Raw genomic sequence first — 22071 nt, 5'->3', positions numbered from 1 at the left:
TTTTTTTTTTTTTTTTTTTTTTTTTTTTTTAAGAAGTGCCTCCCACTGTCAAATGAAATGCTTCATTGTTCAGAAACAAACGCAGGTAAGTTGGAAGACTGAACTAGCTCAAAATGATTTGTAGGTGTCTGACAGTACTTTTTTTGACTGTTGCCCATAGTCTGGACAATGCCGTAAGAGATTCTAACATTAAAAACTCTTTCCTCCTTGTTCCCAATGAAAATCAGCATATTTCACAAGGAACACTTCCCACTTCTCAGAGATGCAGCTTGTAGATGAAAGCAAAAAAAAAAAAAATCACCATTATTAAGAACTGTGGGGAAAAAAATATATACTATTGAGAACCTGAAGCAATTTCCAAAGGATCTTGATCTTTTTAAATAAAAGTGTTGTATCAACTTGAGGTCGAAGTTTGCACAGTTTATTCCTGGAAACAGTTAACGCAGAGGGAGCTCTGTTCTGCTCCTTTTACAAATATGCATTACTATCAACTTTGAGATAAACACAAGAGAAAATTCCAAGTTCACAACTCATTTGATCTTTGAAGCCACTGCTTCCATGGTTAAAATGCTGCCAGTCAATCTTAGAGATGTTAGTGTTGGCAAAAGGGTAGATAACCATTAAAATGTCAATTGAGACTGACTTGCTGGCTTAAAGGAAGTCCCTTTTGAAACTGGGCAGATCCAAAGTGGTAGCTTGGATGAAAGGTTACTCTGAAGTGAAAGGTTACTTCAGAAACTCTGGAATTATCTCAAATTCCAAACAAGGAGCATCACGATAGTCAAGAGACGAAGTCATGACAAACTGGGAAACAAACAAGGTCACTGCAAAAACACAGAAGAGTCATGATAAACCACCTCAAACCCTTCACTCTGGGGTTTGCATTCAAAGAAAAAGCATACTAACTCCCTATAGAATTTAGGTTACAATTTAAATCAAGGAAACAGTCAAGGAAGCATGCACATTATGGATGTTCCAATACCATAAATCCACTTTGCTGTCAATGAACCTTCTCCTCTCTCACTCTGTTGTTCAGTTTGCTTTACATCACATAAAACACTTACTTCATATATTGCTTTTATTTCCAGTTTCTATATTCAGAACAAAGATTCTACAAGAGCCTCATTCAGAGAATACATGTCATGTTTAAGACAAAGGAATAAAAGCAAGAATCTTATTTACAAGCTACCCCAAAAATAGAGTCCTAAGAATCTAGAATCCAAGTCTTATTAAACAGCTAAGTCTTAGGACCACATAAAGTATTTGTGACATGTACAGTGTGGCTCTAAGTTTTTGAAGAGTAGACCTGTTCATGTGCTATCTCTAGATAACCTGCCTGGGAMAGAAGAACAAAAACCTAGAGTGAAACTAATGGTTGCTTTGGCTAACTGGCTGGTGCTACCAAACTTAAGAAAATGATCAGTCTCAGTTCATAGCACTCTTAGAAGAGCTTCCAGTAGTGAGGGCTCACRTACATCATTCTAGGCAACAAAAACAAATGCTAGCACTAGATGTCAATGTATGGGGCTTGGGATTTGAAGCAACAGCTCAAATATGGCACTGTTCCATCACTGAAATTTTACATTTATTTTAAAACAAAGAGATACAGCTTGATGCATTTCAAAGCTGAACTCTCCAAGGTCACTGCTCACTAATATTAGAGAACATACTGCCAGGAGAAGAGCACTCTCTGCAGTCACATCATCTCCTCTTAGATGAGTGCAGTAGAGCTCTTCCACAGGGAGGAACCTACCATCTGCTCCTTCTGTGATATAGCAAAGGCTACAGGCCACCATGCGGGCATTCCTACAGGGAAGCCTTTGTCATGAGACACAGAAGCAGAAGCAATCATCACAGTGAGTAAGAGACAGATGTTACATACTTTTTTGGCAAGAGTCTTGTCCAGGTAATAAGCCCACAGATCCACTCCTCTGCCTGTTTCGATTTCAGCACAACGTGCAGGYAGTCCATATGCCTGAGTAAAGGAATGAAGACAGCTGCTCAAGCTGAGCATGCACATGATGATATGTGCCCATGGTGGCTAACAGCCAGCACGATAAGAATGGGGGAATCCTCAGCAAGGAGGACCTTCAAGCGAGTGACCATGATTTATTTCAAGATTGCACCGTTAAAGATCGTTACACAGAATTTAACAAGCGTGCAAAAGTGCTGCTTAATTTCAGTTTGCACAGCAAATTCTTTCTCCTCTCAGCTTCTCATGCAAATTTCATGACAAACTTTTTGGTAACACCATCAAACTTCCACTATTATGATTTTTTCCCTCTATTTGCTAATAAGTTTCTATTTTTCAACAGATCTCCTCCTTAATACAATGGAGGAACAGTCTTTTTCCTTCGCAGTTCTAAACCTGGAACAACTATTATTTCTGACCATAAAACTGACCATTCAGTATCTTTTAGATTCCTCTGTTTATTTTAATGGCTCATATTTGGCTATAACATTTATTTCAGAAAGGCACTGATGTCTTCAAATCAAACCCTGAAGATGCACAAAAGCTACCACTTCCCCACAATACTTTGTTTCCAACAGTTAATCAGCTCTCACTGTTAAAAACTCATGCCCTATTTCTAACCTGAATTTATTTGACTTTAGCTTCCAGATCATTTTTACGTTTATCTGCTCTAGACTGGAGACCCTTTATTACCTAGCATTTCCACTCCAAGAGATGAAACTCTGAATTGATCTGAACTGTAAGAACTATCAGTACAATACTGCACTGCAATACAGCTAAAGCAAATACAACACATTTTTGGATAAAGTGTGAAGATTATACATACATTATAGGAGTCTGTGCATTGAAAAGCAGTGATAGCAACTTTAGATTCTGAAGCAACTGAACACAACATCTACAGCACCGTTTTAGCAGCAACATCTACAGCACCGTTTTAGCAGTGTTAGGGCAGCAAGGGCTAACATGATGTTTATATTATATGAAGATCAAACAGCAATAGAGAATTGTTCTTGCTTCTGTAAATACTTTAAGTGTAGACACTAGAAATGGAGATGGATGTGGGATACTGGGGACTTTCATGTAGTAAAATAACTAACGGTTAAATGGCAAGCTTTATAATGTGAAGCTTATGCAAAATGGCTTATATGGGTTACTGGATTACACAGGACTTGCTGACTGTGTATAGGTAGTTATATAGGAAAAAGAAGTCTAATCGTAAAGGAAGAATATGTCTTTTCAACCTTCCTGGAAAAAAATATAGCAAGAAACAACGGCTGGATGGTGATGTTAGGCAAAATCTATTCTGAGAAGAGGTATGATTTTCTAATGAAGAGGGTAATCTAATAACAAAACAGATTACCAATGAAGATGAGCTAACTATTTGAAGTCAGATTAGATCTCCTAGAAATATGATTAAATCCTGTTCCAGGATAAATACTATAGCTAAGAAGTTTACAAAAGTTTTTACAACCTTGAAGAATTAATGTATAAATCTTTTTGAGTCTCAGGACACTGCAATTAAGAGAATGTAATACAGAACTATCACCATATAACTACCTTTTTCTTACAATACTCCCTAGGCATCTAATGTTGATCTCTGTTGGACAGAATACTGAGCTAGAAAGACCTTTGTTCTGACCTAATGCAGCCTTTTTTATGTTGTTCATCCCATTCCTTCAGAAGTTACAGGGAAAACAGGACAGCCTTCAAAACCCTGATCATCCTCATAACACTGGCAGTTCTCTCAAGATAACGAGCATTCTGGTTCACGCATGCAAGAGTCAGTATTTTTTCTATTATCTTAGATATATGTACATTTTTGAGCTTTTCTTTGATATAAGAAGTTGTACTAGTCTTTATATTCCACTTTGATCCATGCTTTGAGTTGGTACAAGGATTCTATTTTTCTAATATGCCGGATTACACACCTTTCTGAACTGGCTGGAGCTACACTAACAGCAAGGCTTGCAGTTGGGAAGGAATTTTACTTGTGATCAAGTTGAGAAGAAGGTTGAGGCTTCCCTGTCTCTGCAACATGCATGGTTATCTGGGCACTGGTGGCTGTTTAGCCTCCCTGAACTTGCCTATGACACAGTGTAGTCTTAAAGAACAAGATGCTTTGGTGAAACTAAGACACCACATTCTCTCTCTATGCTGACTTCTATCCTTGTGTTAGGTAAAAGTTAATGGCCTATACTATTCCGGAGGCAAACAAGACTATCTAGTGCCCCCTTATGCTTTATCCCCTAAGAGGCATCACTGTGAGGTATTTTTCTATACTTAACGGTACAAGAACAGGATGTCTCCAACAACAAGCAGATAAACTTGTCTAGAATGCAAAGAACAAAGATACAGTAATGCAGTAGCATAGTAAAAATAGAAGGAATCTGCCCTCTACCTTTGATAGTCTCCTATAATACATTTTGTCTATTGCAATGTATCTTTCTAAATTACTGGTAGCAGCCTTCATTACTGCATCATTGAAATGTTCTCTGGATAGGGAAGCTGTTCCTTAAGACACTGAAGTTCTTTACTTCATGTGATTCTTTTTTGATTTTCATGCACACACATCATTTTTCTGTAGCATCTTCATTCTTTGGTGGGAAGGGCATCAAAATATAAAGGCAGTCACACTTCTTTTGCTGCAATGCCACCGATTTCCCTTTTCACCTTGGAGCAGCTGTCTGCAATGTCCAGAAAGGAATAGCATAAGCTTCTATAGCTTGAAGGACAGCACTAACCATCTCAATGTCACTATTCAGGAAGGCTGGCAAGATACACATCTGCATACCACAATCATGAAGCTAATCTATCATTCAGTAGCATTAGCCCAAGCTTCTCATGAGTTTCTCTCCAAATACTGTTTTCCTGCTTTCTTCACTCTTTATTGCGCCTTATCTTAAAATCATAAATCCTTCAGGCCACAAACTATGCTCTTTTTATTTGCACTTCTCCAGTGCCTATCAAACCAGACCCCAAGCTTCACCAGAGCCCATAGGAACTAACAGAAATGTGCAAATAACTACTAAACGTGCTCCTCCCATCTGTATTTTTTTCTTTCACTGCATTCACCTTTTCCCTGTACATAAATGAAGCCCTGTTCACAAAAGGATGCCATTATGAGACTAGTCTCTATCATCTCTGAGAAGTCACGGCAATTGCAAGTGGTCTCCAACAACTTGGGGGGGGGGGAAATCGTATCATCTTCTCAAAAGGCAAGGAGGAGGATCTGGGGAATGACAGACTAGTCAGCCTTACCTCAGTACCTCTTCATTACGGAGTAAGTTCTCCTGGAAGCCATTTCCAGAAATCTGAAGGACAAAAAGGTGACTGGGAACAGCCAGTATGGAGTTATCAACAGGAAATCATGCCTCTGAACGTGCCTGTGCCTGCCTTCTACAACGAGATGACAGGTTCTGTGAATGAATGGAGGGCAGTGGATGGCATTTACCTTGATTTTAGCACAGTTTTTGACAGTCTCTCACAGCACCCTTGTAGTCAAATTGGGAAGCTATGGACTGGGTGCAGGAACTAAAAGGTCTGTCAGGTTCAAACCATAATGATCAAGGGTTTGAAATCTAGTTGGTGGCCAGTTTTGAGAGGTATGCCTCAGAGATCAATACTGAATCAATACTCTTTAACATCATTAATGACCTGAACAAGGGGACAGAATATAGTCTCAACAAGATCACAAATGATGGATTATTTGGGGGAGCATCTGATATGCTAGAGGGTAGCAAAACTATTTGGAGGGACCTTGACAAGTTGGAAGAATGAGAAGACAGAAACCTCATGAAGCTCAACAAAGGTAGATACAGATTCTTGCACCTGGAACAGACTAACCCTGTACGCTGAAGACCAAGCTGATAAGAAATATACCTGCAAAAAAACCTAAGGGGTCCTGGYGGGAAAGAAGAATTAGAGCAAGCTAAGTACCTTTGCAGCAATAACTACTTACTAGACTACTTTATTAGAAGCATAACTAGCAAAGTCAAGGGAAGTCATTAATTCTTTCTATTCAATGATCATGAGATCACATTTRGAGTATTGTATCCAGTTTTAGTTTCTCCCCTGCCCCAACATAAAAACAGTTGCAAGCTGCAACGAGTTTGCTTCCTCCAAGCTGCAGTCGTCTCTGCTCTCAGTTGTTATACCAAGTTTCCTCTTTCTCCACGTTTCCACTGGACTTAGAGACCAATTGAAAGCATTATGTATATTATAGAGAYTATTTTCCAACAAAATGTTGGTGGAAGGAATTCCAGTGTGCATGCAGTTACTTTTCTATGAAGATGATTCACATAGGTATGTACATRTATAAAAAGTGACCAGCTGGAGGTCAAACTGCTGATAAAAAAAAAACAAAAACAAAAACAAAACCACACTGGTAGAATTGACTCCATCTTAGTGGTTCTCATAAAGAACTTAACGCCAATTCTCAGACTTAAGCCTTCTGCAGCCCTCAAAGTAGTATTTATCAYGCAGAAAGATGCTTTATTCATTTATTTTACTGGTTATTTACTTCCAGATTTTCTTCATCTCATCCTCTTTATTGCATTATATAAGTACCACTCATCCCAATGAGAGCAGGACAAGAAATAGAAATGCTGAATCAACTGCATAGTTAAGGGTGAGAAAGGAAAGAGAACCTTCCTTAGAGAAAAAGAAGGAAAATAATGCACCCAGTTCACAGGAATGCTACAGATATTTAAATCTGGATCAATCTACTGAAGTCTGAAGAAGAACTTAGATAAATGCCCCTGGAATAACAAGACAGCACATGACATATGACTTATTTAGCTCATCAGGTAACTCAGGAGAATCAAATTTGGTCCAGAGCCTGGCTGACCTGTAAATGGATTCTATATTAGAAATAAGAAAGATAGGGCAGCTGAAAAAAAAGTGGAGTCTCTTGGCACTTCTGGGTAGTTTCCATGGCAGGAAGCAAGACTTATAAAGACAAGACCTGCTATAGTTACTTCTCAGTAGTGCCACAGGTTCAACCTTTAAAAGCAAGGAAGACCTGCTAGGAGCTTACAACCTAAGTAAGGGTTTAATCAGATGAACAGGGCTACTGACCTCAATAGGAAAATCTGATAAACTATCTTTCCCTGCCCTTAGAGAAAAGTTATGTGAAGGCTGGTGGCCCTCTTCCCAAGAGTGAGAWGAAGGCTGCTGATACCCTAATAGCCCAAACACCTTTCTTATGAAAGTCTAGGAACTGCTTAGCAATCTGAATGAGCCTGTTGAACAGATTTAAACAGAGCCAAGTTATGGAAGATACTGCCTGTCAGTGAAAGAGCCTACAAGTTCACTACAAGGATTCCAAACCTAAAATGTATCAGCAGATTATCAGGAGAACCCCAGCTGTCCTTTCAGTGTACTCACAAGCATTAGACAGTCAAGCTGCTCTTCTTCAGGTTTACCTTCTCTTTATATGTCCTAGATTACAGGCCCTCCAGTGTACTACATCTTAAGCACCATTGAGTCAAGTGCTGTAGAAAATAAAATAACTCAATGACTAATTAAAAACAGGAGTACTCCTCTCTCCATAAAACCCTCACAGCTTGTCCCGTAATCCAAACTGACCTCMGTACTCCTTTAACAAGGTAAAAAGGATTTCCTTGTTTTTAAAGTGCACTCCCTCCTCCCCCCCCCCCCCCCCAAAAAAAAAAAAAAAAAAGGTTTTGAGAGGGATTTACATGGGCAGATCTGACAGTTTGCTTGGGCTGCGAAATCTAAATCTAATTTGGATCTCTCCCCAAGAATAAGTAGGTATTAGGGGATCAGACATGGACAGCAATATATAACTGTATTTGTCAATCATGATTTAGGCCAAGTCATTCATTTTTTGTTTTCTGTATGTTATGGCCATTTAACATTTTAATACAGAATTAAAAATAAAACGCTGCCTTATATGCTCACAATCAAGTCCGTCTCTCAGCTACTTGATTTATAAGTGAGAGCAGAGCACTGCAAAACTGCTAAAAACATGCAAAACCTGTTATCTACTTAACAGTGCTAACTGCACCTCCACATTTGAAGTGAATTTCACATGCTTAAATGATCCTGTCTGAAAGTTCCACCCTGGGAGGAAAGCAGAAGAACTCTGTGCATACAAATACCTCCTATTTTTAAAAGATTTAAGAACCAGTGAGGCTACTGGCCCCTTGACACATGCTATGCAGGTATATATTATAAAAAAAAAACATACCCCCCCCTCCCCCCAAAAAAAAAAAAAAAAAAAAGAGTGAGAGATCAGGGAAATAGGAAGAGGGGGAGAAACCACTTTCTATATATTCTGCAACATGAAAGGTAACAGGGGACCAAGGGGAAGGGTTACGGAGAGAAGAAACTCTCCTATGTATGCTGCAGTGTGAAGCATAATCATCAGCAGTGCAGACACCTGCAGCACATACTACTGGACAACACTTTTTGAAGGGAGGGAGAATATAAGATAGAAGTGGTCTGATCAGTACCAGACTATCCTGAACTCAGGAAATCTGTTAAGTTTCTTTGGTGGTAGGTCAACTTCAACCGCAAGCATCCTGGGATACACTGACAGTCACTTCTGAAGTTATACACCAAGGAATAAAAGCTTTGCATCTTCTCTCTCATACTCCAAGGATATTCAAGGGCCCAAGATCCTCTCCATGACACCAGCTTGCACATCTATATCCAAGTAGATCTCCCAACTCCTTATCCAGTAGGAGATTCAGGAAAGCAAGACTAAATACATTCAGAACAAGGGAGAAGGAAAGGTTGTAATGGGCCATGCTGCCAGTGCCAGAGCCAACGACAATTCCCGAATGGACAAGCATCACATTTGCTTCTCTAGAAGCAACRAGTCAATTCCATTAGCATGCAGCCTGATGACATTCAGCGAATACAGAACTCAGATTCCATGTTTTCAACCCATTTGCATTCCCTCTTCATCCCTCAGCCAAGAATTCTGGTGGTCTGAGAAAGGCGTGAGAAGATGACTTCTGCCTTCCCGTAGCGGCAGCGGGACTTTCACCTGAAAAACACTGCATACAGCAAACAAGCAACGTGTCCATGGGGTGACCTAAGATCAAGATCTTAAAACCCAGAAGATTCTGTACATGACCCAGCACGTATGAGCTGGCATCAGGGAAAGAGATGAATGCATAATAAATACTCACAGCAATAGCAAGAGCACTTTAAAAAGCCACTGCGGTCCCAACACCACTGATTACCTTTCTTTAAACACAGATTCACAAACATGATTTAGATATGTGGGGCACGCAGATCAGTCTGGATGATGGCACGCATCACGTACCAATACTGAAGATATCGCTACTGCCAAACAAGACGTTTGATAGAGACATAGAGTCCAACACTTCCAAAATCCAATAAGCTTTGATGAGCTACAATGCTTCCTTTTAGCTGTATCCAGGGCTCTTCTCTGGTGGCATTTTGAAAAAGTTAATTGAGGAAGCAACAATGGCTTTTTCAGCTGCTGGTGTTTTCCCTGTCCACTCAGAGCTCTGGGATCTCAGAGACAGTGTTGCTGGTAGGTCTGAGTCTGCAGCATCCATGTGGATAGACAAAGTTGCTGGAATACAAAATTGGAGGAAAGGGGGAAGAGAGGAAGAGAGTAAAGGGCAAAAGAATTAGAATTAGTGACCTTATGGCAACCTCCTCCTAAGACTGCAGTAATGTAATTGTCAGCTATAGTCCTTGCTTCTTATACGAAAGCGTTATTTACTGAGTTTCTGCCCTTTTCCCACTACTACCACTCCTGCATAAATTTCTTTGAAATACAGACTCTTGATAGCTTCAGCACCCTTGCCCTGATGATTCCTGCATTAGGAACTCCAAGTTCCCTGTCCACAAACTAGTGGAACTTAGTCAAAGTTCCCGCTGAAAATCAAGAACTTCAGCTGTCTCATACTTAAAATGAATAGATCAGTAATCATTTAATAGACAATAACTTGCCCTCCCTGTCCAAGGCTCAATTAACCCTCTAGCTGAGATTTTCAAAGTTTCTGGGAACTTGTCAAATTTCAGGTCACAGAACTCAGTTAAAGAGGAAAATACAGTTTTCCTCTTCTTCATCTTCATGGCACAGACAGTACCATGAACACTGACATATATCCAGTATGATAAATCAGCATATTATAACATGAAGCTACCTAMTAAACTAGGTTGGAATCCATTCTCGGCTGAGTACACTGCTCCAAAATGGGACAGGCTATAATTAGCAAGAACACTTTGCAGATCAATAGCTCAACCCAACAGTGACTCAAATTTCCAGTAGGATTATCAGTAATCTAGAGATAAGGTAGTTTACATCCCATTCTCACTATCCTGAATCAGTTAGTCACTAGCAAAGTACAGCAGGATAAAAATGAATTGAAAAAAAAACAGTCAGTAATAGCTACAGGAGTCTTGGAGCAACCAGATTTTTTTTTGAATACATAATTGCTTCAATACCAAACACACCTTGTTTTTATTGTATTCTCACAACAGATAATAGCTGTTTGTGTCTTTTTATTACAAGTTATCTATACTGCTCTGCAACAAATGAGGGATAAAGATGTCAAAACAATACTATAGGTCTTATTGCTAGTAAGTTTAAATACAATGCTGGTATCAGTGTTTCAGGTTACTGGCTCAGCAGACCTGTAATCCTAAAGATTTTTCTCCTGCTCATTCAAAACTGTGGAGTCATGCCCATACAACCACAACAACACGGCTGATAATGGCATATTTCATCACTAGGCCATCAATTCCCTCTATCTGAAGGCCATATGAAACATGAAAAAAAGTCAAAGTCCCTGTTATAGGTCTGTCCATTAATTAACAATCACCACCAATACTACAGTAAGAACCCTCACCAACAGCATCTAGACTCAGCCTCTCCACCTTTGTTCATTAAAAAAAAAAAAAAAAAAAAAAAAAAAAAAAAAAAAAAAAAAAAAAAAAAAAAAAAAAAAAAAAAAGCACAAAAGACTAAAAAGGCTTCTTGCTAATAGGTACAATCACACCATGACAGACTGACTGCATTAAGAAGCAACGGGAGGGAGAAAATTCACTAAGCTGCTACTACTCATCAGACTATTCTCTGTTAAGAAGCAAGCAGTTTCCAGAGGCTGCCAAAATGGCACCTTTTAGAAATTATTTTATTCCATGAGCCATGTATGAATGCATGCCAAGTTAAACAAAATTATTTATGTAGATTTTTACGCCAGGCTCATCACTGTAGTACATGAACAGGATGCTAGTTACCATGTGCTCTGCTACATACATAGGTGACTGGACCATGTATGTAAACTTTAAAAATATTAATGACAACCAGATCACTTTCTATCCAGAGGACCGCTACATAAGTGTAAATAAAATTTCACCTAGTATTTGTCTATGCCAGTATTTGTCTATGTCCCACTATGCCAGTTGGGACATTATTCCAAATATACTGCACCAAAATGGAGACTATTAAACACAATGACACCATCTATGCCTTAGGAAGCACCTAAAGTCATAGAGCACTGGAAGCTAGGGGAAGCTACATCACCACATACCTTCCTCTTCCCTAAGCAATGGCTGTCAGTCACTGAGTTGAATGAAGTTGGTTTAACCAAGTATAGCAAGCCTCTTACTTGCTCAAGATCTCCTCATTCTATTGCCAGTTTGCACCAGTCATATTTTGTTTTTACCTGGTGAAAGCTTCATGCTTTAAGGCTTGCACACTGCAAAATCATCTAGCTTTGAAAATAAAAGCCAGAGCTTTCCATCTCTCTCAACATCTGAGGCAGCAATCAAATCACTTCTAAAAACAACAGTCACTTCCTAAAGCGCAAAGGCCCCTTTCTGAATTTTCTATTCATTTTTTGTTGCTCTCAACAGCCAGACATTTTACCAAAAACGCCACTCTCCAACAACAATCATCTCAGTTTTGGTATTTAGGCCAATAAGCCTCATATTAGATTAGGACTAATTGCAGACTGCTATAACAATACGATAGAGATCCAGGCGCTTCTGCTGGAGCAGCACATGCATCTTGATGACCATACAAGTGTCTCTGACAAAACACTATCAGAATCCCTAACTATTGACATRAAAGGATGTGGGAAGACATGGGACAAACTTAGTTTGCTTGGGTCCCAAATAAACCTATTTCCAGCTCCTTCCTCTCATTTCTGCAGTTAAAAGGAAGCTAGCATTCACATCTCAGTATTTTTGGTTGGTTGGTTGGTTGGTTTTTTTTATTAGCATCTTCTGATTTCAGCTAAATTCAGCTCAAAACTTTCTGTGGATGGGGAGAGTAAAGTAGGGGGGGCATGACAGGGGAAGATTTGTAGCTGCATGTTTAAGAAAGAAGCTAAATTCATCACAATGACAGGGGAGAGTGTTGGCAGAGATTTGAGCTATTTATTCTTTTAGGAAAATCCTATAAAGAATGACACGAGGAAGCCTCTATCTGCAGTCTTGTTCATCACACTGGTGAGGAGTCCGATAACAGATGTATGCAGTAGTGTGATTTAGTGCCGGGAGCTGGCCCCTGATGTGTATTAATACAGCGGCAAAGCGGAACGAAACCCTCTTCATCACTCATCTCTATAAAAGAGGTGGAATCCGAGATGGCCCGATGTTCGGCAGAGCAAGCCCATTTGTTCTGCTGACTGATGGAGCCAGCTCAGGCTGTGTCCTTCACCTCCATGGGGCACTCAGGTTGCAAGAAAGGAGATCACTGAAGCAGGACCTGGTCAACAAGTGCAACAAGAGCAGTTGGACTCAACTAAGGAGCTATTTAAAGCAGAAGAAATCTAGCACTGCATGTGCACATGTATGCTGTCACAGGCACGGGGAATTCTGATTCACCCCACTGTTTCAATATTTGCAGAAGAGAAAAGATTCTATAAACAGAAGCCACCTCTGTAATGAGGAAATGAGGCTGCCATGGTTCCTGGGAATAGGGGAACCTCAGTGTAGTGTCTCATAGATTTTCTCCCTCGCGTGCATCTACATCTGCCTCAATGTCTAACAAGCAGAAAAGGCTTTGGTTAATTCTATAGTGCTGCAGCATAGTCCTRTGTATTTCTTTGGCAAGTATTTCTTGCTGCATATTTCCTGCACAGTCCTGTGTATTTCTTTAGTGATTCTACAGTCAGATCACCTTTGAAGGAAATAGTATCAGATTAATAATAGAATCTATTATTAGCTACTATTAATAAATAGTATCAAGTAGCATGCCCAGACTGCACTCCAGCTGCAYTTCGATTAAGAGACTGCTGTAGGAAGTCAGCTTCCTTCAACCAATCACAGAATTTTATTTTGCAAGTCAGTATTGTAGCAAATCCCACCCATAGATGTTACACAGCTGTGAACATTTCAAAGCAGGACCTAAGGCAAAGATAGCATTCCTGACCATTGAAGACATGGCAGCACTTTTGCCATAAGTTGATGCACAAGCATTCCATCCAGGATCCAGTCACTACACTCTGATTTACAATATATATTTGAAATTTGCAATTAATTGGTCATGCTTCCTCTATTCCTCTCCCTTCCTTCCTAAAACACTTTCATGCCTCTGCACTACCTTCCAACTCTCGAGTTCCACTCCGTGGGAGAGTGGGTCTGCCATTGGAGGCAGATTCACCTCTTCAAGAAGTGTTCACTTTATAATTTGCCTTGTCAGTTAAGTACAACTTAGATAATATTTTGTCACTTACAGGGATAGAAATAGAAAGTGATTAGCAATGCAGTACAGAAATTACATTCTCAACAACAAACAAAAGGATGCATAATAGTAGACAATGGTACACTAGCATTTACACCAAGAAAACCCAGTACCCTGAAACTTTACTAACCTTTTCACTACAGAAGTTTGAATACCCTAGCATAGGAGACTCAAAAAGTAGGAAAGAGTATCCTAAAATCAGTCAATAACAAAATAACACTTCTGCTGAAGAACAGATTATTAATGTTTTTGTTTGTTGTTTAAAAAAAAACCCCACAGAACAATTCAGACAATGTGTAACTCCCATCTGTGGGAGATCTTTACTATCTCTGGAGGGACAGCAGAACTTTCTTCTCTATTTCATTATTCTCCTGTCTCCYCGCTAGGTCAATGAAGAGATCCAAATTTCACTCTTCCTATTCATCACCAGGTCTTTGGGCCTTCCATCCTTCCATCCTCTTTTCACATCACTGCTTTTCCCATCAACTCACCTACCTTTTCATTACTGGATTACAACAATACTTTGTTAATGAGCTAGTTGGGAGAATATGGGCCACTTGACCATAAATAGAATATTTCCAGAGGTGGGCTTGGGTGGAAAGCCAGAACGGGGTCTCCTAAAACCGTCCTTTGTGCTGCAGATTTGTACTTTTTCAGATTCAGACAGCTAATTCATCACTTTCCAGATATAACTCATAGTAAAAGAAAACAGCATTGTAACAATTACACTCTTAAAGCAAGAAAGAGAGAGAGAAAAAAAAAGACTATTTTCACCCTCAACAGTAAAACAGCTCTGTGGGAGTAGGTCTCCTCCCCTAGTGATCATACAAGAATTGTCAGACTTCTACACCTGTGGAAGTGTCTAGAGATTTCTCTCTGAAAAGGGCACCACAACCACCATCTAATGCCAGCCCTGAATGGAAGGAATATACTTGAGTACACTGATCACCTCCTTATTACCAGGTACTGTATAATTTAAAAACAGTGGAAATAAAACCTTGTGAAGAAATAGATTACCCACTGTAGACACTGTGCAAAGCACAGACTTACCACAACTGCATTACCAAAAGATTTGTTTAGTAGGCAATTTTTGATGTTATGAAAAACATGACATTCATAGCCATAGGCACATTTTATTTGCCTTTCTCATATGCACTTCACTAGTTTCAAATCAAGGCACTGCTGTTAATACAGTGCTAACTTTCAATTGTCCCCCACCCTCCTTAAGGTTTGAAAATTCCCACAAAAACCATCAATATCAAGATTTTAGAGATAAACTTTGTGCTCCTAAATCTCCTAAACATTAAATCTCTTTAAAAATAGTATTATGTTGGAAGATAAGTTCTTCAGCTTGTTAGTTTCTTTGAATGCATTTCTTGAATGCTTGAATGTTGAATTAAAAAAAAAATAGATAAAAAAAACAAACACACAGAAAACCACCCACACCACCAAAAAACCAAAACATCACACCACTGGAACACCACTTTATGCACACAGCATAAATCCAGGCTACCTGAAGTCGGGCTGGAAAYGGAGGCTGCAGCTGGCTTTCGTTTCCTCTTGATATCCCTTGAGCACGGTGGTCCCAGATGTACATTTGCTTGCCTGCAGAGAAATTAAAACAACAAACTAAAATTTGTTCCAATATAATCTTCCTTGAAAAAACTCTGGCAAACAACCCTCCAACTCCCTCCTCTGCCTCAGTCCCTTCTCCCATAGGGAATGTGAATCAAAAGCTTCTCAGGTAAGCTTTGTTCAAACTCTTCATTAACATACTGCTATGCTCCCACCTCTTTCTAGAGCTCCTGAACACAAAGTAATAAGAACACTTATTTCTGAGCCTTTAAAGGATCTGGTTTTGTATTTAGTTAAAAGTAACTCTTTGCATAAGTAAGATTGTGATCAAGCAGTGTTATGATAGATGCCCTACCATCATTTCTATGCAGGCCTTACAAACATCTGCAAAATTGCTTGCTAAAGAAATTAAGCAACCTCTACTTCCTTATTAGGGAATTAGATTAGAATATATTTAGAAGTATAGAGACATCTTAGGATGTATGTACATTTCAAATATCCATGCATATTATTTTCACAACAATAATACATTACTAAATTTAGTTTGGAATGCAAAATTGTTTCTTATGGCTTCAAAAAGATAATTTTCTTATAAATGTGCAGTGCAAACAGGCAAAGCTGCCTTTTGGTAATACAGCTTTGCTGTAACTGGCTGAAAGGCATAACCTGTCTCAGTCAGCTCAACTGTTAAGTCTGAAGTCTACTGACAACCATTTCAGTTTAACCATTTGCCAATTAAGAAGAAACATTTCATGATGGGGACTGAATTGAACAGAATATTCCTCCAAATTACAGAGGTAGAAAGAAGTAAAGTTTAATTCAGAGAAGACGGTCTTGGCACCAATTCAGAAAACCACCTCAAATACGATCCATAACAAAGAGGAATGAGTAATTTAGCAATGATGTTGGGTTTAAATTCCTGCTTCATACAAGAYAGCAGAAAGTCTTTGACAGGTTGCTTTCTCTCTCTCTCTCTGCATCAGAGCTGATGTGCAAAATGCAGAAYTATAGCGCAAATAAAACTGCATAAAGATTGTGAGGGGTTTACATGGTATAAAGATTGGAACCATATATATTGAACTGGMACAGGTTGCCCAGAGAGGTTGTRGAGTCTCCTTCTCTRGAGATACTCAAAGCCTGCCTGGATGCAACCCTGTCCAACATGCTGTATGTGACCCTGCTTGAGCAGAGGTCTCCAGAGGTCCCTGCCAACCTCAGCCATTCTGTGATTCTGTGATTGAAGATAAAGTGATTTAATGCTTTTGTGTCTTTAAAGCTGGTTATTTCTATAGTTGTCCTTTTCTGAAAGTTTAATAAACACATTTATCAAGTGCTCAAATCTTTTTTTTTTCATTATTAAAAAAAACGTTCATGGCTTCGTATTTCCCTGCCAGTGTGTGTGTGTGTGTGTGTGTGTGTGTGTGTGTGTGTGTGTGTTTTTATGAGACATTTTAATAATACAGACAATTTAAGAAGCTGAATGTATGCAAAAGCAAACTTTGCTGTTGCAGCTATAAAGGACAGTGTAGGGAGCACAGAAAATTCCCCAGCAATCTATATTGTCTGAATAGCACTAAGTCTACATACTTATTTGCATCAAATGCACAGCCATGAAATAAGAAATGCACAGCCACAAAATAAGAAAGAAAAGGCAAAATAGAATATCTACTATTCTGTATTCTCAAGTAAAATTCAAAGCTTCTACAAGAAGTCTGCAAGATCTCTCATTTTAGCCTGGCATTAAAGAACAGCAGAAATTTAAAATTTTTGAAACCAAGTTTCACTGAAGGCTATTTTTTCAAATTCTTCATTTGGAGGAGCACRTATTAATAACTGGAGACAAAAGTCTCCTGAAAACATGAACTAAAGGTTTTCAGAAAGACCAGCTCAACTAGAGACTGCACATACAAATATGGTACTTGTGCACTTAAATGACTAACCTGTAAGTGACCTCTGTGTATGCTAAAAACAGCTTGTATACATGATTATGATAGTGGCTATATATTCTCTTAGTGCAGTTCTGCCATGTATTCTGAAACATCCAGGCACACATAACCCAGGGAAAAGTCAGGCTCTTCAAGTGCTACTTCAGTTTGTATTTTGCATCAGTGATACAAGATTATATCACTAACTAGATGRCTACACATTTATATATAATAATCCAAGTCATTTGATTATGCAATAATAAAAAGGTTCACTTTTTAATTTTATGCGCTTACACCAACATTAGCCAGTTGATCCTTAGTTGAGGATCCCTAAAGACTAGAAAGTAAGTATGCACTATTATTTCCAAGAGACTTCATGCAATTTCCCCCCCTTTCACAAAAGTAACAGCTAGATTAAATGCTCCTGACTCTCAGCTGCATGCTCAAACCACATCTACGCTTGCCACACAATTACACAGGGAAAAGATGTAAAATCAAAACAGGGTAAGAGAATCTCAGAATCTCTTCTTGTAGTGAAAATAAAACCAAAGCATACTCCAGCTGAAGACCTGTAGCAAAGATGCTGTGTCTAGCAGTCCTGCTTCTAACATACAAAACTCAGAGGTCATAAATTGTCCCAATAACATTTATTTCATTCAGGTTTATCCCTTATTGATCACCCACACTCCAGCTAGTAAATCAGGAACCTATTGATTACTCGCTCGCTCTGACTGACCTGGTGGTAAAAGTGTCAGCTGCAAGTGGTTGGTGCACTTCATGGGCACCATAAATCTGCATACAGGGAACCTCCAGGTGGTGTGTACCTTGGGAGAAGGAGGATCGGAAGAATGCATGCAGGATGACGGACCTCATTAGGGCATGGACAGCAGGGAGATCTGAGGTACAACTTATGAAATATGCAYTGTTGGTAGATATCAAACTTTTCAATCTAAATTTCTAATTGCTAGCTTGTATGTAGGTGCTATACTGTAAGTGAATACACTAGTGAAATCCAGTTTAATAGCAGACTCTTAGAAACACCATCATCAAGAATGCCTGGTAATGGGTATGTACAACATACCACTGTAACAACCAACACACTGAACTATAAATTGCAAAAATCTCATTGACAAATTGCAATCACAAATTATTTTTTTCTGAAAAACCGGACTTTAACAATTCTTTTGAACAGTTTAGAAGTAACTCAAGTAGGACAGAACGAGGCCAAGAGGAAAGTGGGAGATAAAATACACATTGGTCCATTGTCACAAGCTTTTCTGTGAAGAAATCAAAGGCAGAGAGCTTTATGGGATGAAAGAGTTGGGCCCAAACTGAGAAACTGGGATTGTTCTTACTCTGTCCTTACTGGCTTTCAATCTCTCTTTTCTACTAGGTTACTATGCTTTCTTCATTGTTGCACAAACAATAGACTGAAAATAATTGTCTAGTTATTTTTGGACTATGGCTACTGGTAATAAAAGAAAAAAGAAAAGTTGCAGGCTCAATCACACTTGAATCTGTCAGGTGACCAGAGACTAATGTGAAAATCTACTGTAATGTCCGGAGGGGACTGAAATTCTACTCTGAGAAGAGTAAAAGCAGAACACACTTGGACAGACAGAGCAGGATCGGAGGTGCAGCTACTCTGATAGCAGCAATATATCCAACTCACACAGAGGAAGCATTGCAGCATCTCATTGCCAGAAGTTAGTGAATGAAAAATTACACACACACACACAAAAAATGGGTTTATATGATAAAAAAGAAATCACTGTCAGAAAGTAACTATAGATTTTTTCATAAATTGAGAAATTATCCAGGAAATAGAGATTTGTCTTTCATTCTTAACATATTACTTAAGGTACTCGATTCAGCATACAGTTCATWCTGGAGAAAAAGCAGTCTTTGCTGGGTGTAAAACTTGGATTCATTGCTGTCCTCTAACAAGTCAGAAGGATTTTGAGTAATACTTCCTCTCCCACCCTGTCCCTCCATTTTCACATATTTATTCTAGGCTTTTTTTAATTGTTATTAAACAGACTGCAGTTGCATACACCAGACTCCTATCTCACTCCTACAGTTCAAGGAGACTCATGTTGGGCTACAGGGGCAAAGAAGCTTGCCACTGTTTCACGTCTGCCACAGGATTAGAATACAAAATTGTAGATTTTATCATTGACAAACAGTATAATCTGTGAGAAACAGAATACAGAGCACAGACAGACACCATTTTAGAAAGAACTTGACTGAACATAACCAGGTCCTTGAAACCTACAYAGCATACAAAGCAAAGTCTAGATTGTAAAATGATATGCAGGTTCCCAAAACCCACGCTAAAAAACATCTTATTCTCATGGCGGAGGCCTCTGAGAAGCTTCTACAAAGATAATTGTGACACTTAAGTCTGTGGTCCTCTAAGAAGCAGAGGAGCATACATCACATGCCTAGAGGAGCGTCTCCCTCCCTGTAAGCTCACATCATCCAGTTTCTCTGCTGACGATCTTTATTCTAACCYTATCCTTGCAAGCAGGACACTTGGATTTTGTAGTTAAAGTGAGAGGTGGCCAGGTGGCCACAAATCTACCAACATACAAAAAAGAGGTGCTATTATTCTCATGTTAGAGTGAATGTTTACAGACAGCCTTCTAACAAGGATCCTGTTACTGAAACCGCACACAACCCAGCTGTTGTTGTTGTGATGCTGTATTCCCAGCAAACATAGGCCAAATAAAAGGTTCTTTTTCTAAACCCTGAGGTGTTACCTGAGGCTGTTTATGGTAGCTTCAAAGGTCAAAATTAATAGCGAGAGTAGAATTCCTCCTCCTCTTTGAAACTATATAGCAGCTGGGCACCAAAGTCTGATCTGCACATCACATGTGTAAATCACTGCAAGTTGCTCATTCAATCTGCAGGCAAAGCTCCCATGCATGCACGTGGTTTTTGCTATCACATCACATAGCAGATATTTTCTCTGAATAGGAGAAAATATTCTGCCCTGCAAGGCCTTACTGAAGAGCTTCTAGAGAACATTTTCAGGTTCCAAAATCACTAACAGGTCAGTTCATTTTTTAAATCATCTGAACCCCATCCGAACCTCCTCATTCATTAGCAGTCTGTTCCCCAAATAAGCATTGTAATGATGTAGCAATTTCATTCCTAAAAGCCAAACAAGTGAATATGCTTTTCTTCTAGTTTCCCAAGTAAAGCTTCTAAACAGAGAAGATACATTCACATACATTTTGATCTATATTTTCATACTGAATCACATGATACCTGTGCTAAAAACAGACCTAGTATCTACCAAGCCTGCTAAATACATAGACTTGATGATGGCAACATACTTCATAGGGGAAGAAAAAGAAAGTAAGTAAAGATAATTATGAAGCTAAGAGGAATTTATTTTTCACTCCAGAGAATTGTTGGAAGAATTCAGATCCTCACCTGGAATATCAGCCAAGTTTTTAACAAAAAAAGAGTTGCAGGTGCTCCAGCTAAACAGAGTTTAAGAAGGACTGGGGAGACAGATGGCTAAAACAGTTGAAAGCAAAGACAGTTTTACATACAGAGCTTCCAGGAAGATGAAGACATGTGGATAGGTTGAGTAGAATGAACTGGATATTGTCCTGGTCAAGTGTGACTGCATGAAATTCTGAACACCCGTTCACTCCATCAGCTACCTCAGGAAAGGCTTGACATTTGCAGGCAGTCCCTAAACTTTCACACACTTGGGTAAGAGGCACAAACTGTCAGGGTCTCTGCACAGATTGAGAAGAGAAAGAAAAAGATTTACTTAGACATGTACATTTTTCTAGAGCTAGAACTAGAATTAGAGACATCTAAGTCTTTTCATTCTAATAGCACTAAATSCACGGTTTGAAGCAACTGGCAGTTTCCTAGGAGCTGATCACCTCTTTAGATTTCTATCCCATGTTCCCAGCAAGATATGAGAGACCTTCCTTCTAAATTATGTTAAATACTAGATTTAGGGTTAATATTAATTGAGAGTACATGCCAAATTATTTTCTTTGAGGATCTAGCTGCATAGCTCAGAGGTCTCTCCTATATAATTCTTAAAAAAACCTCCATCTTCAAAATCTACTTGCCATCCCACTAGGAACTTATGTCCACTTTTCACATTATCTCCAGTAAGAACATTCAGTTGAATTTTTCACCCCTTACTCTATTTCCAACACTAAACAAACAGTAAACGACATTATGGACAATTTATCATCTACCTTCCTATTTTATTCTACCTTCTATTCAAACTCAAATTGAAGGGAATATTGGCTCTAGGCACTTCTGACATTCTCACTCTGCCTCAAAGGAATAACTTTCCACCAAGCAACACTACATGACATCTTCCCATCGACAGAGCCATGAAATTACCGAAATCTAAATCAAATACTCTGGCTTGAGTTTTTACAAAATCCTCTTAAATACAAGGAGTTTGAGAAGAAAATGGAATTCTGTTCAGACCATTCCCTTCTACCAGAGAGACAACTGGGCAGAGGGGAAAGAGGAGAAGGATCGCCTGGTCTGTTCATGCGAGTCTCTATTTGCTTGCTTTTAACAGCCTGCATTGTCAAGCAGAAACTTTAACAGACAAGACAAGATTAGCAAATGCTTTGTGCTCTTAAAGGAGAGTAATTATAGGCATGTGAAAAAAGGAAAAAGATCCCTGAGGTTCTCTTCCTTGTATGCCTCCCGAGAGGCAGCAGAGCCATTAAAAATTCCATGATGAAGAGAAAAAACAGCCTGGGAACAGCCAGGAGGCAATACAGCAAATTAATACACCAGCTGTCCCTCGGGAGGACTGCAAGAAAGCAGGAAACTCTCCTCGCTTCACAAAATAAAATTATACCACTAATGATAACAGTCACCACACACACAAAACTGCT

The 22071-nt window shown here is 39.1% G+C and overlaps 1 protein-coding gene across 6 annotated transcripts in view; it reads right to left on the bottom strand.

Moving 5' to 3' along the window:
• Positions 1 to 8190: 8190 nt before the first annotated feature.
• Positions 8191 to 22071, bottom strand: part of GPATCH2L (G-patch domain containing 2 like) — a 32120-nt gene continuing 18239 nt past the window's right edge. For 5 of the 6 annotated variants that reach the window (XM_085301784.1, XM_085301783.1, XM_085301786.1 and 2 more), the window contains 2 exons: positions 15187 to 15278; positions 8191 to 9545 (listed from right to left, as the gene is read on the bottom strand). In XM_085301784.1, coding sequence (XP_085157910.1) covers positions 9373 to 9545; positions 15187 to 15278 — 265 coding nt within the window. In that variant the 3' untranslated portion in view covers positions 8191 to 9372. Of the gene's footprint in view, positions 9546 to 12233; positions 12696 to 15186; positions 15279 to 22071 lie in introns of those variants that run through there. The other variant, XM_085301788.1, reaches the window with a different exon arrangement.

The sequence above is a fragment of the Rhea americana genome, unplaced genomic scaffold (assembly GCF_003343005.1).
Source record: "Rhea americana isolate MKP2758 unplaced genomic scaffold, rheAme1 scaffold_18, whole genome shotgun sequence".
Classification (NCBI taxonomy): Eukaryota; Metazoa; Chordata; class Aves; order Rheiformes; family Rheidae; genus Rhea; species Rhea americana.
Note: the sequence above shows the minus strand (reverse complement) of the source record. Positions and strands in the feature narration are given on the sequence as shown.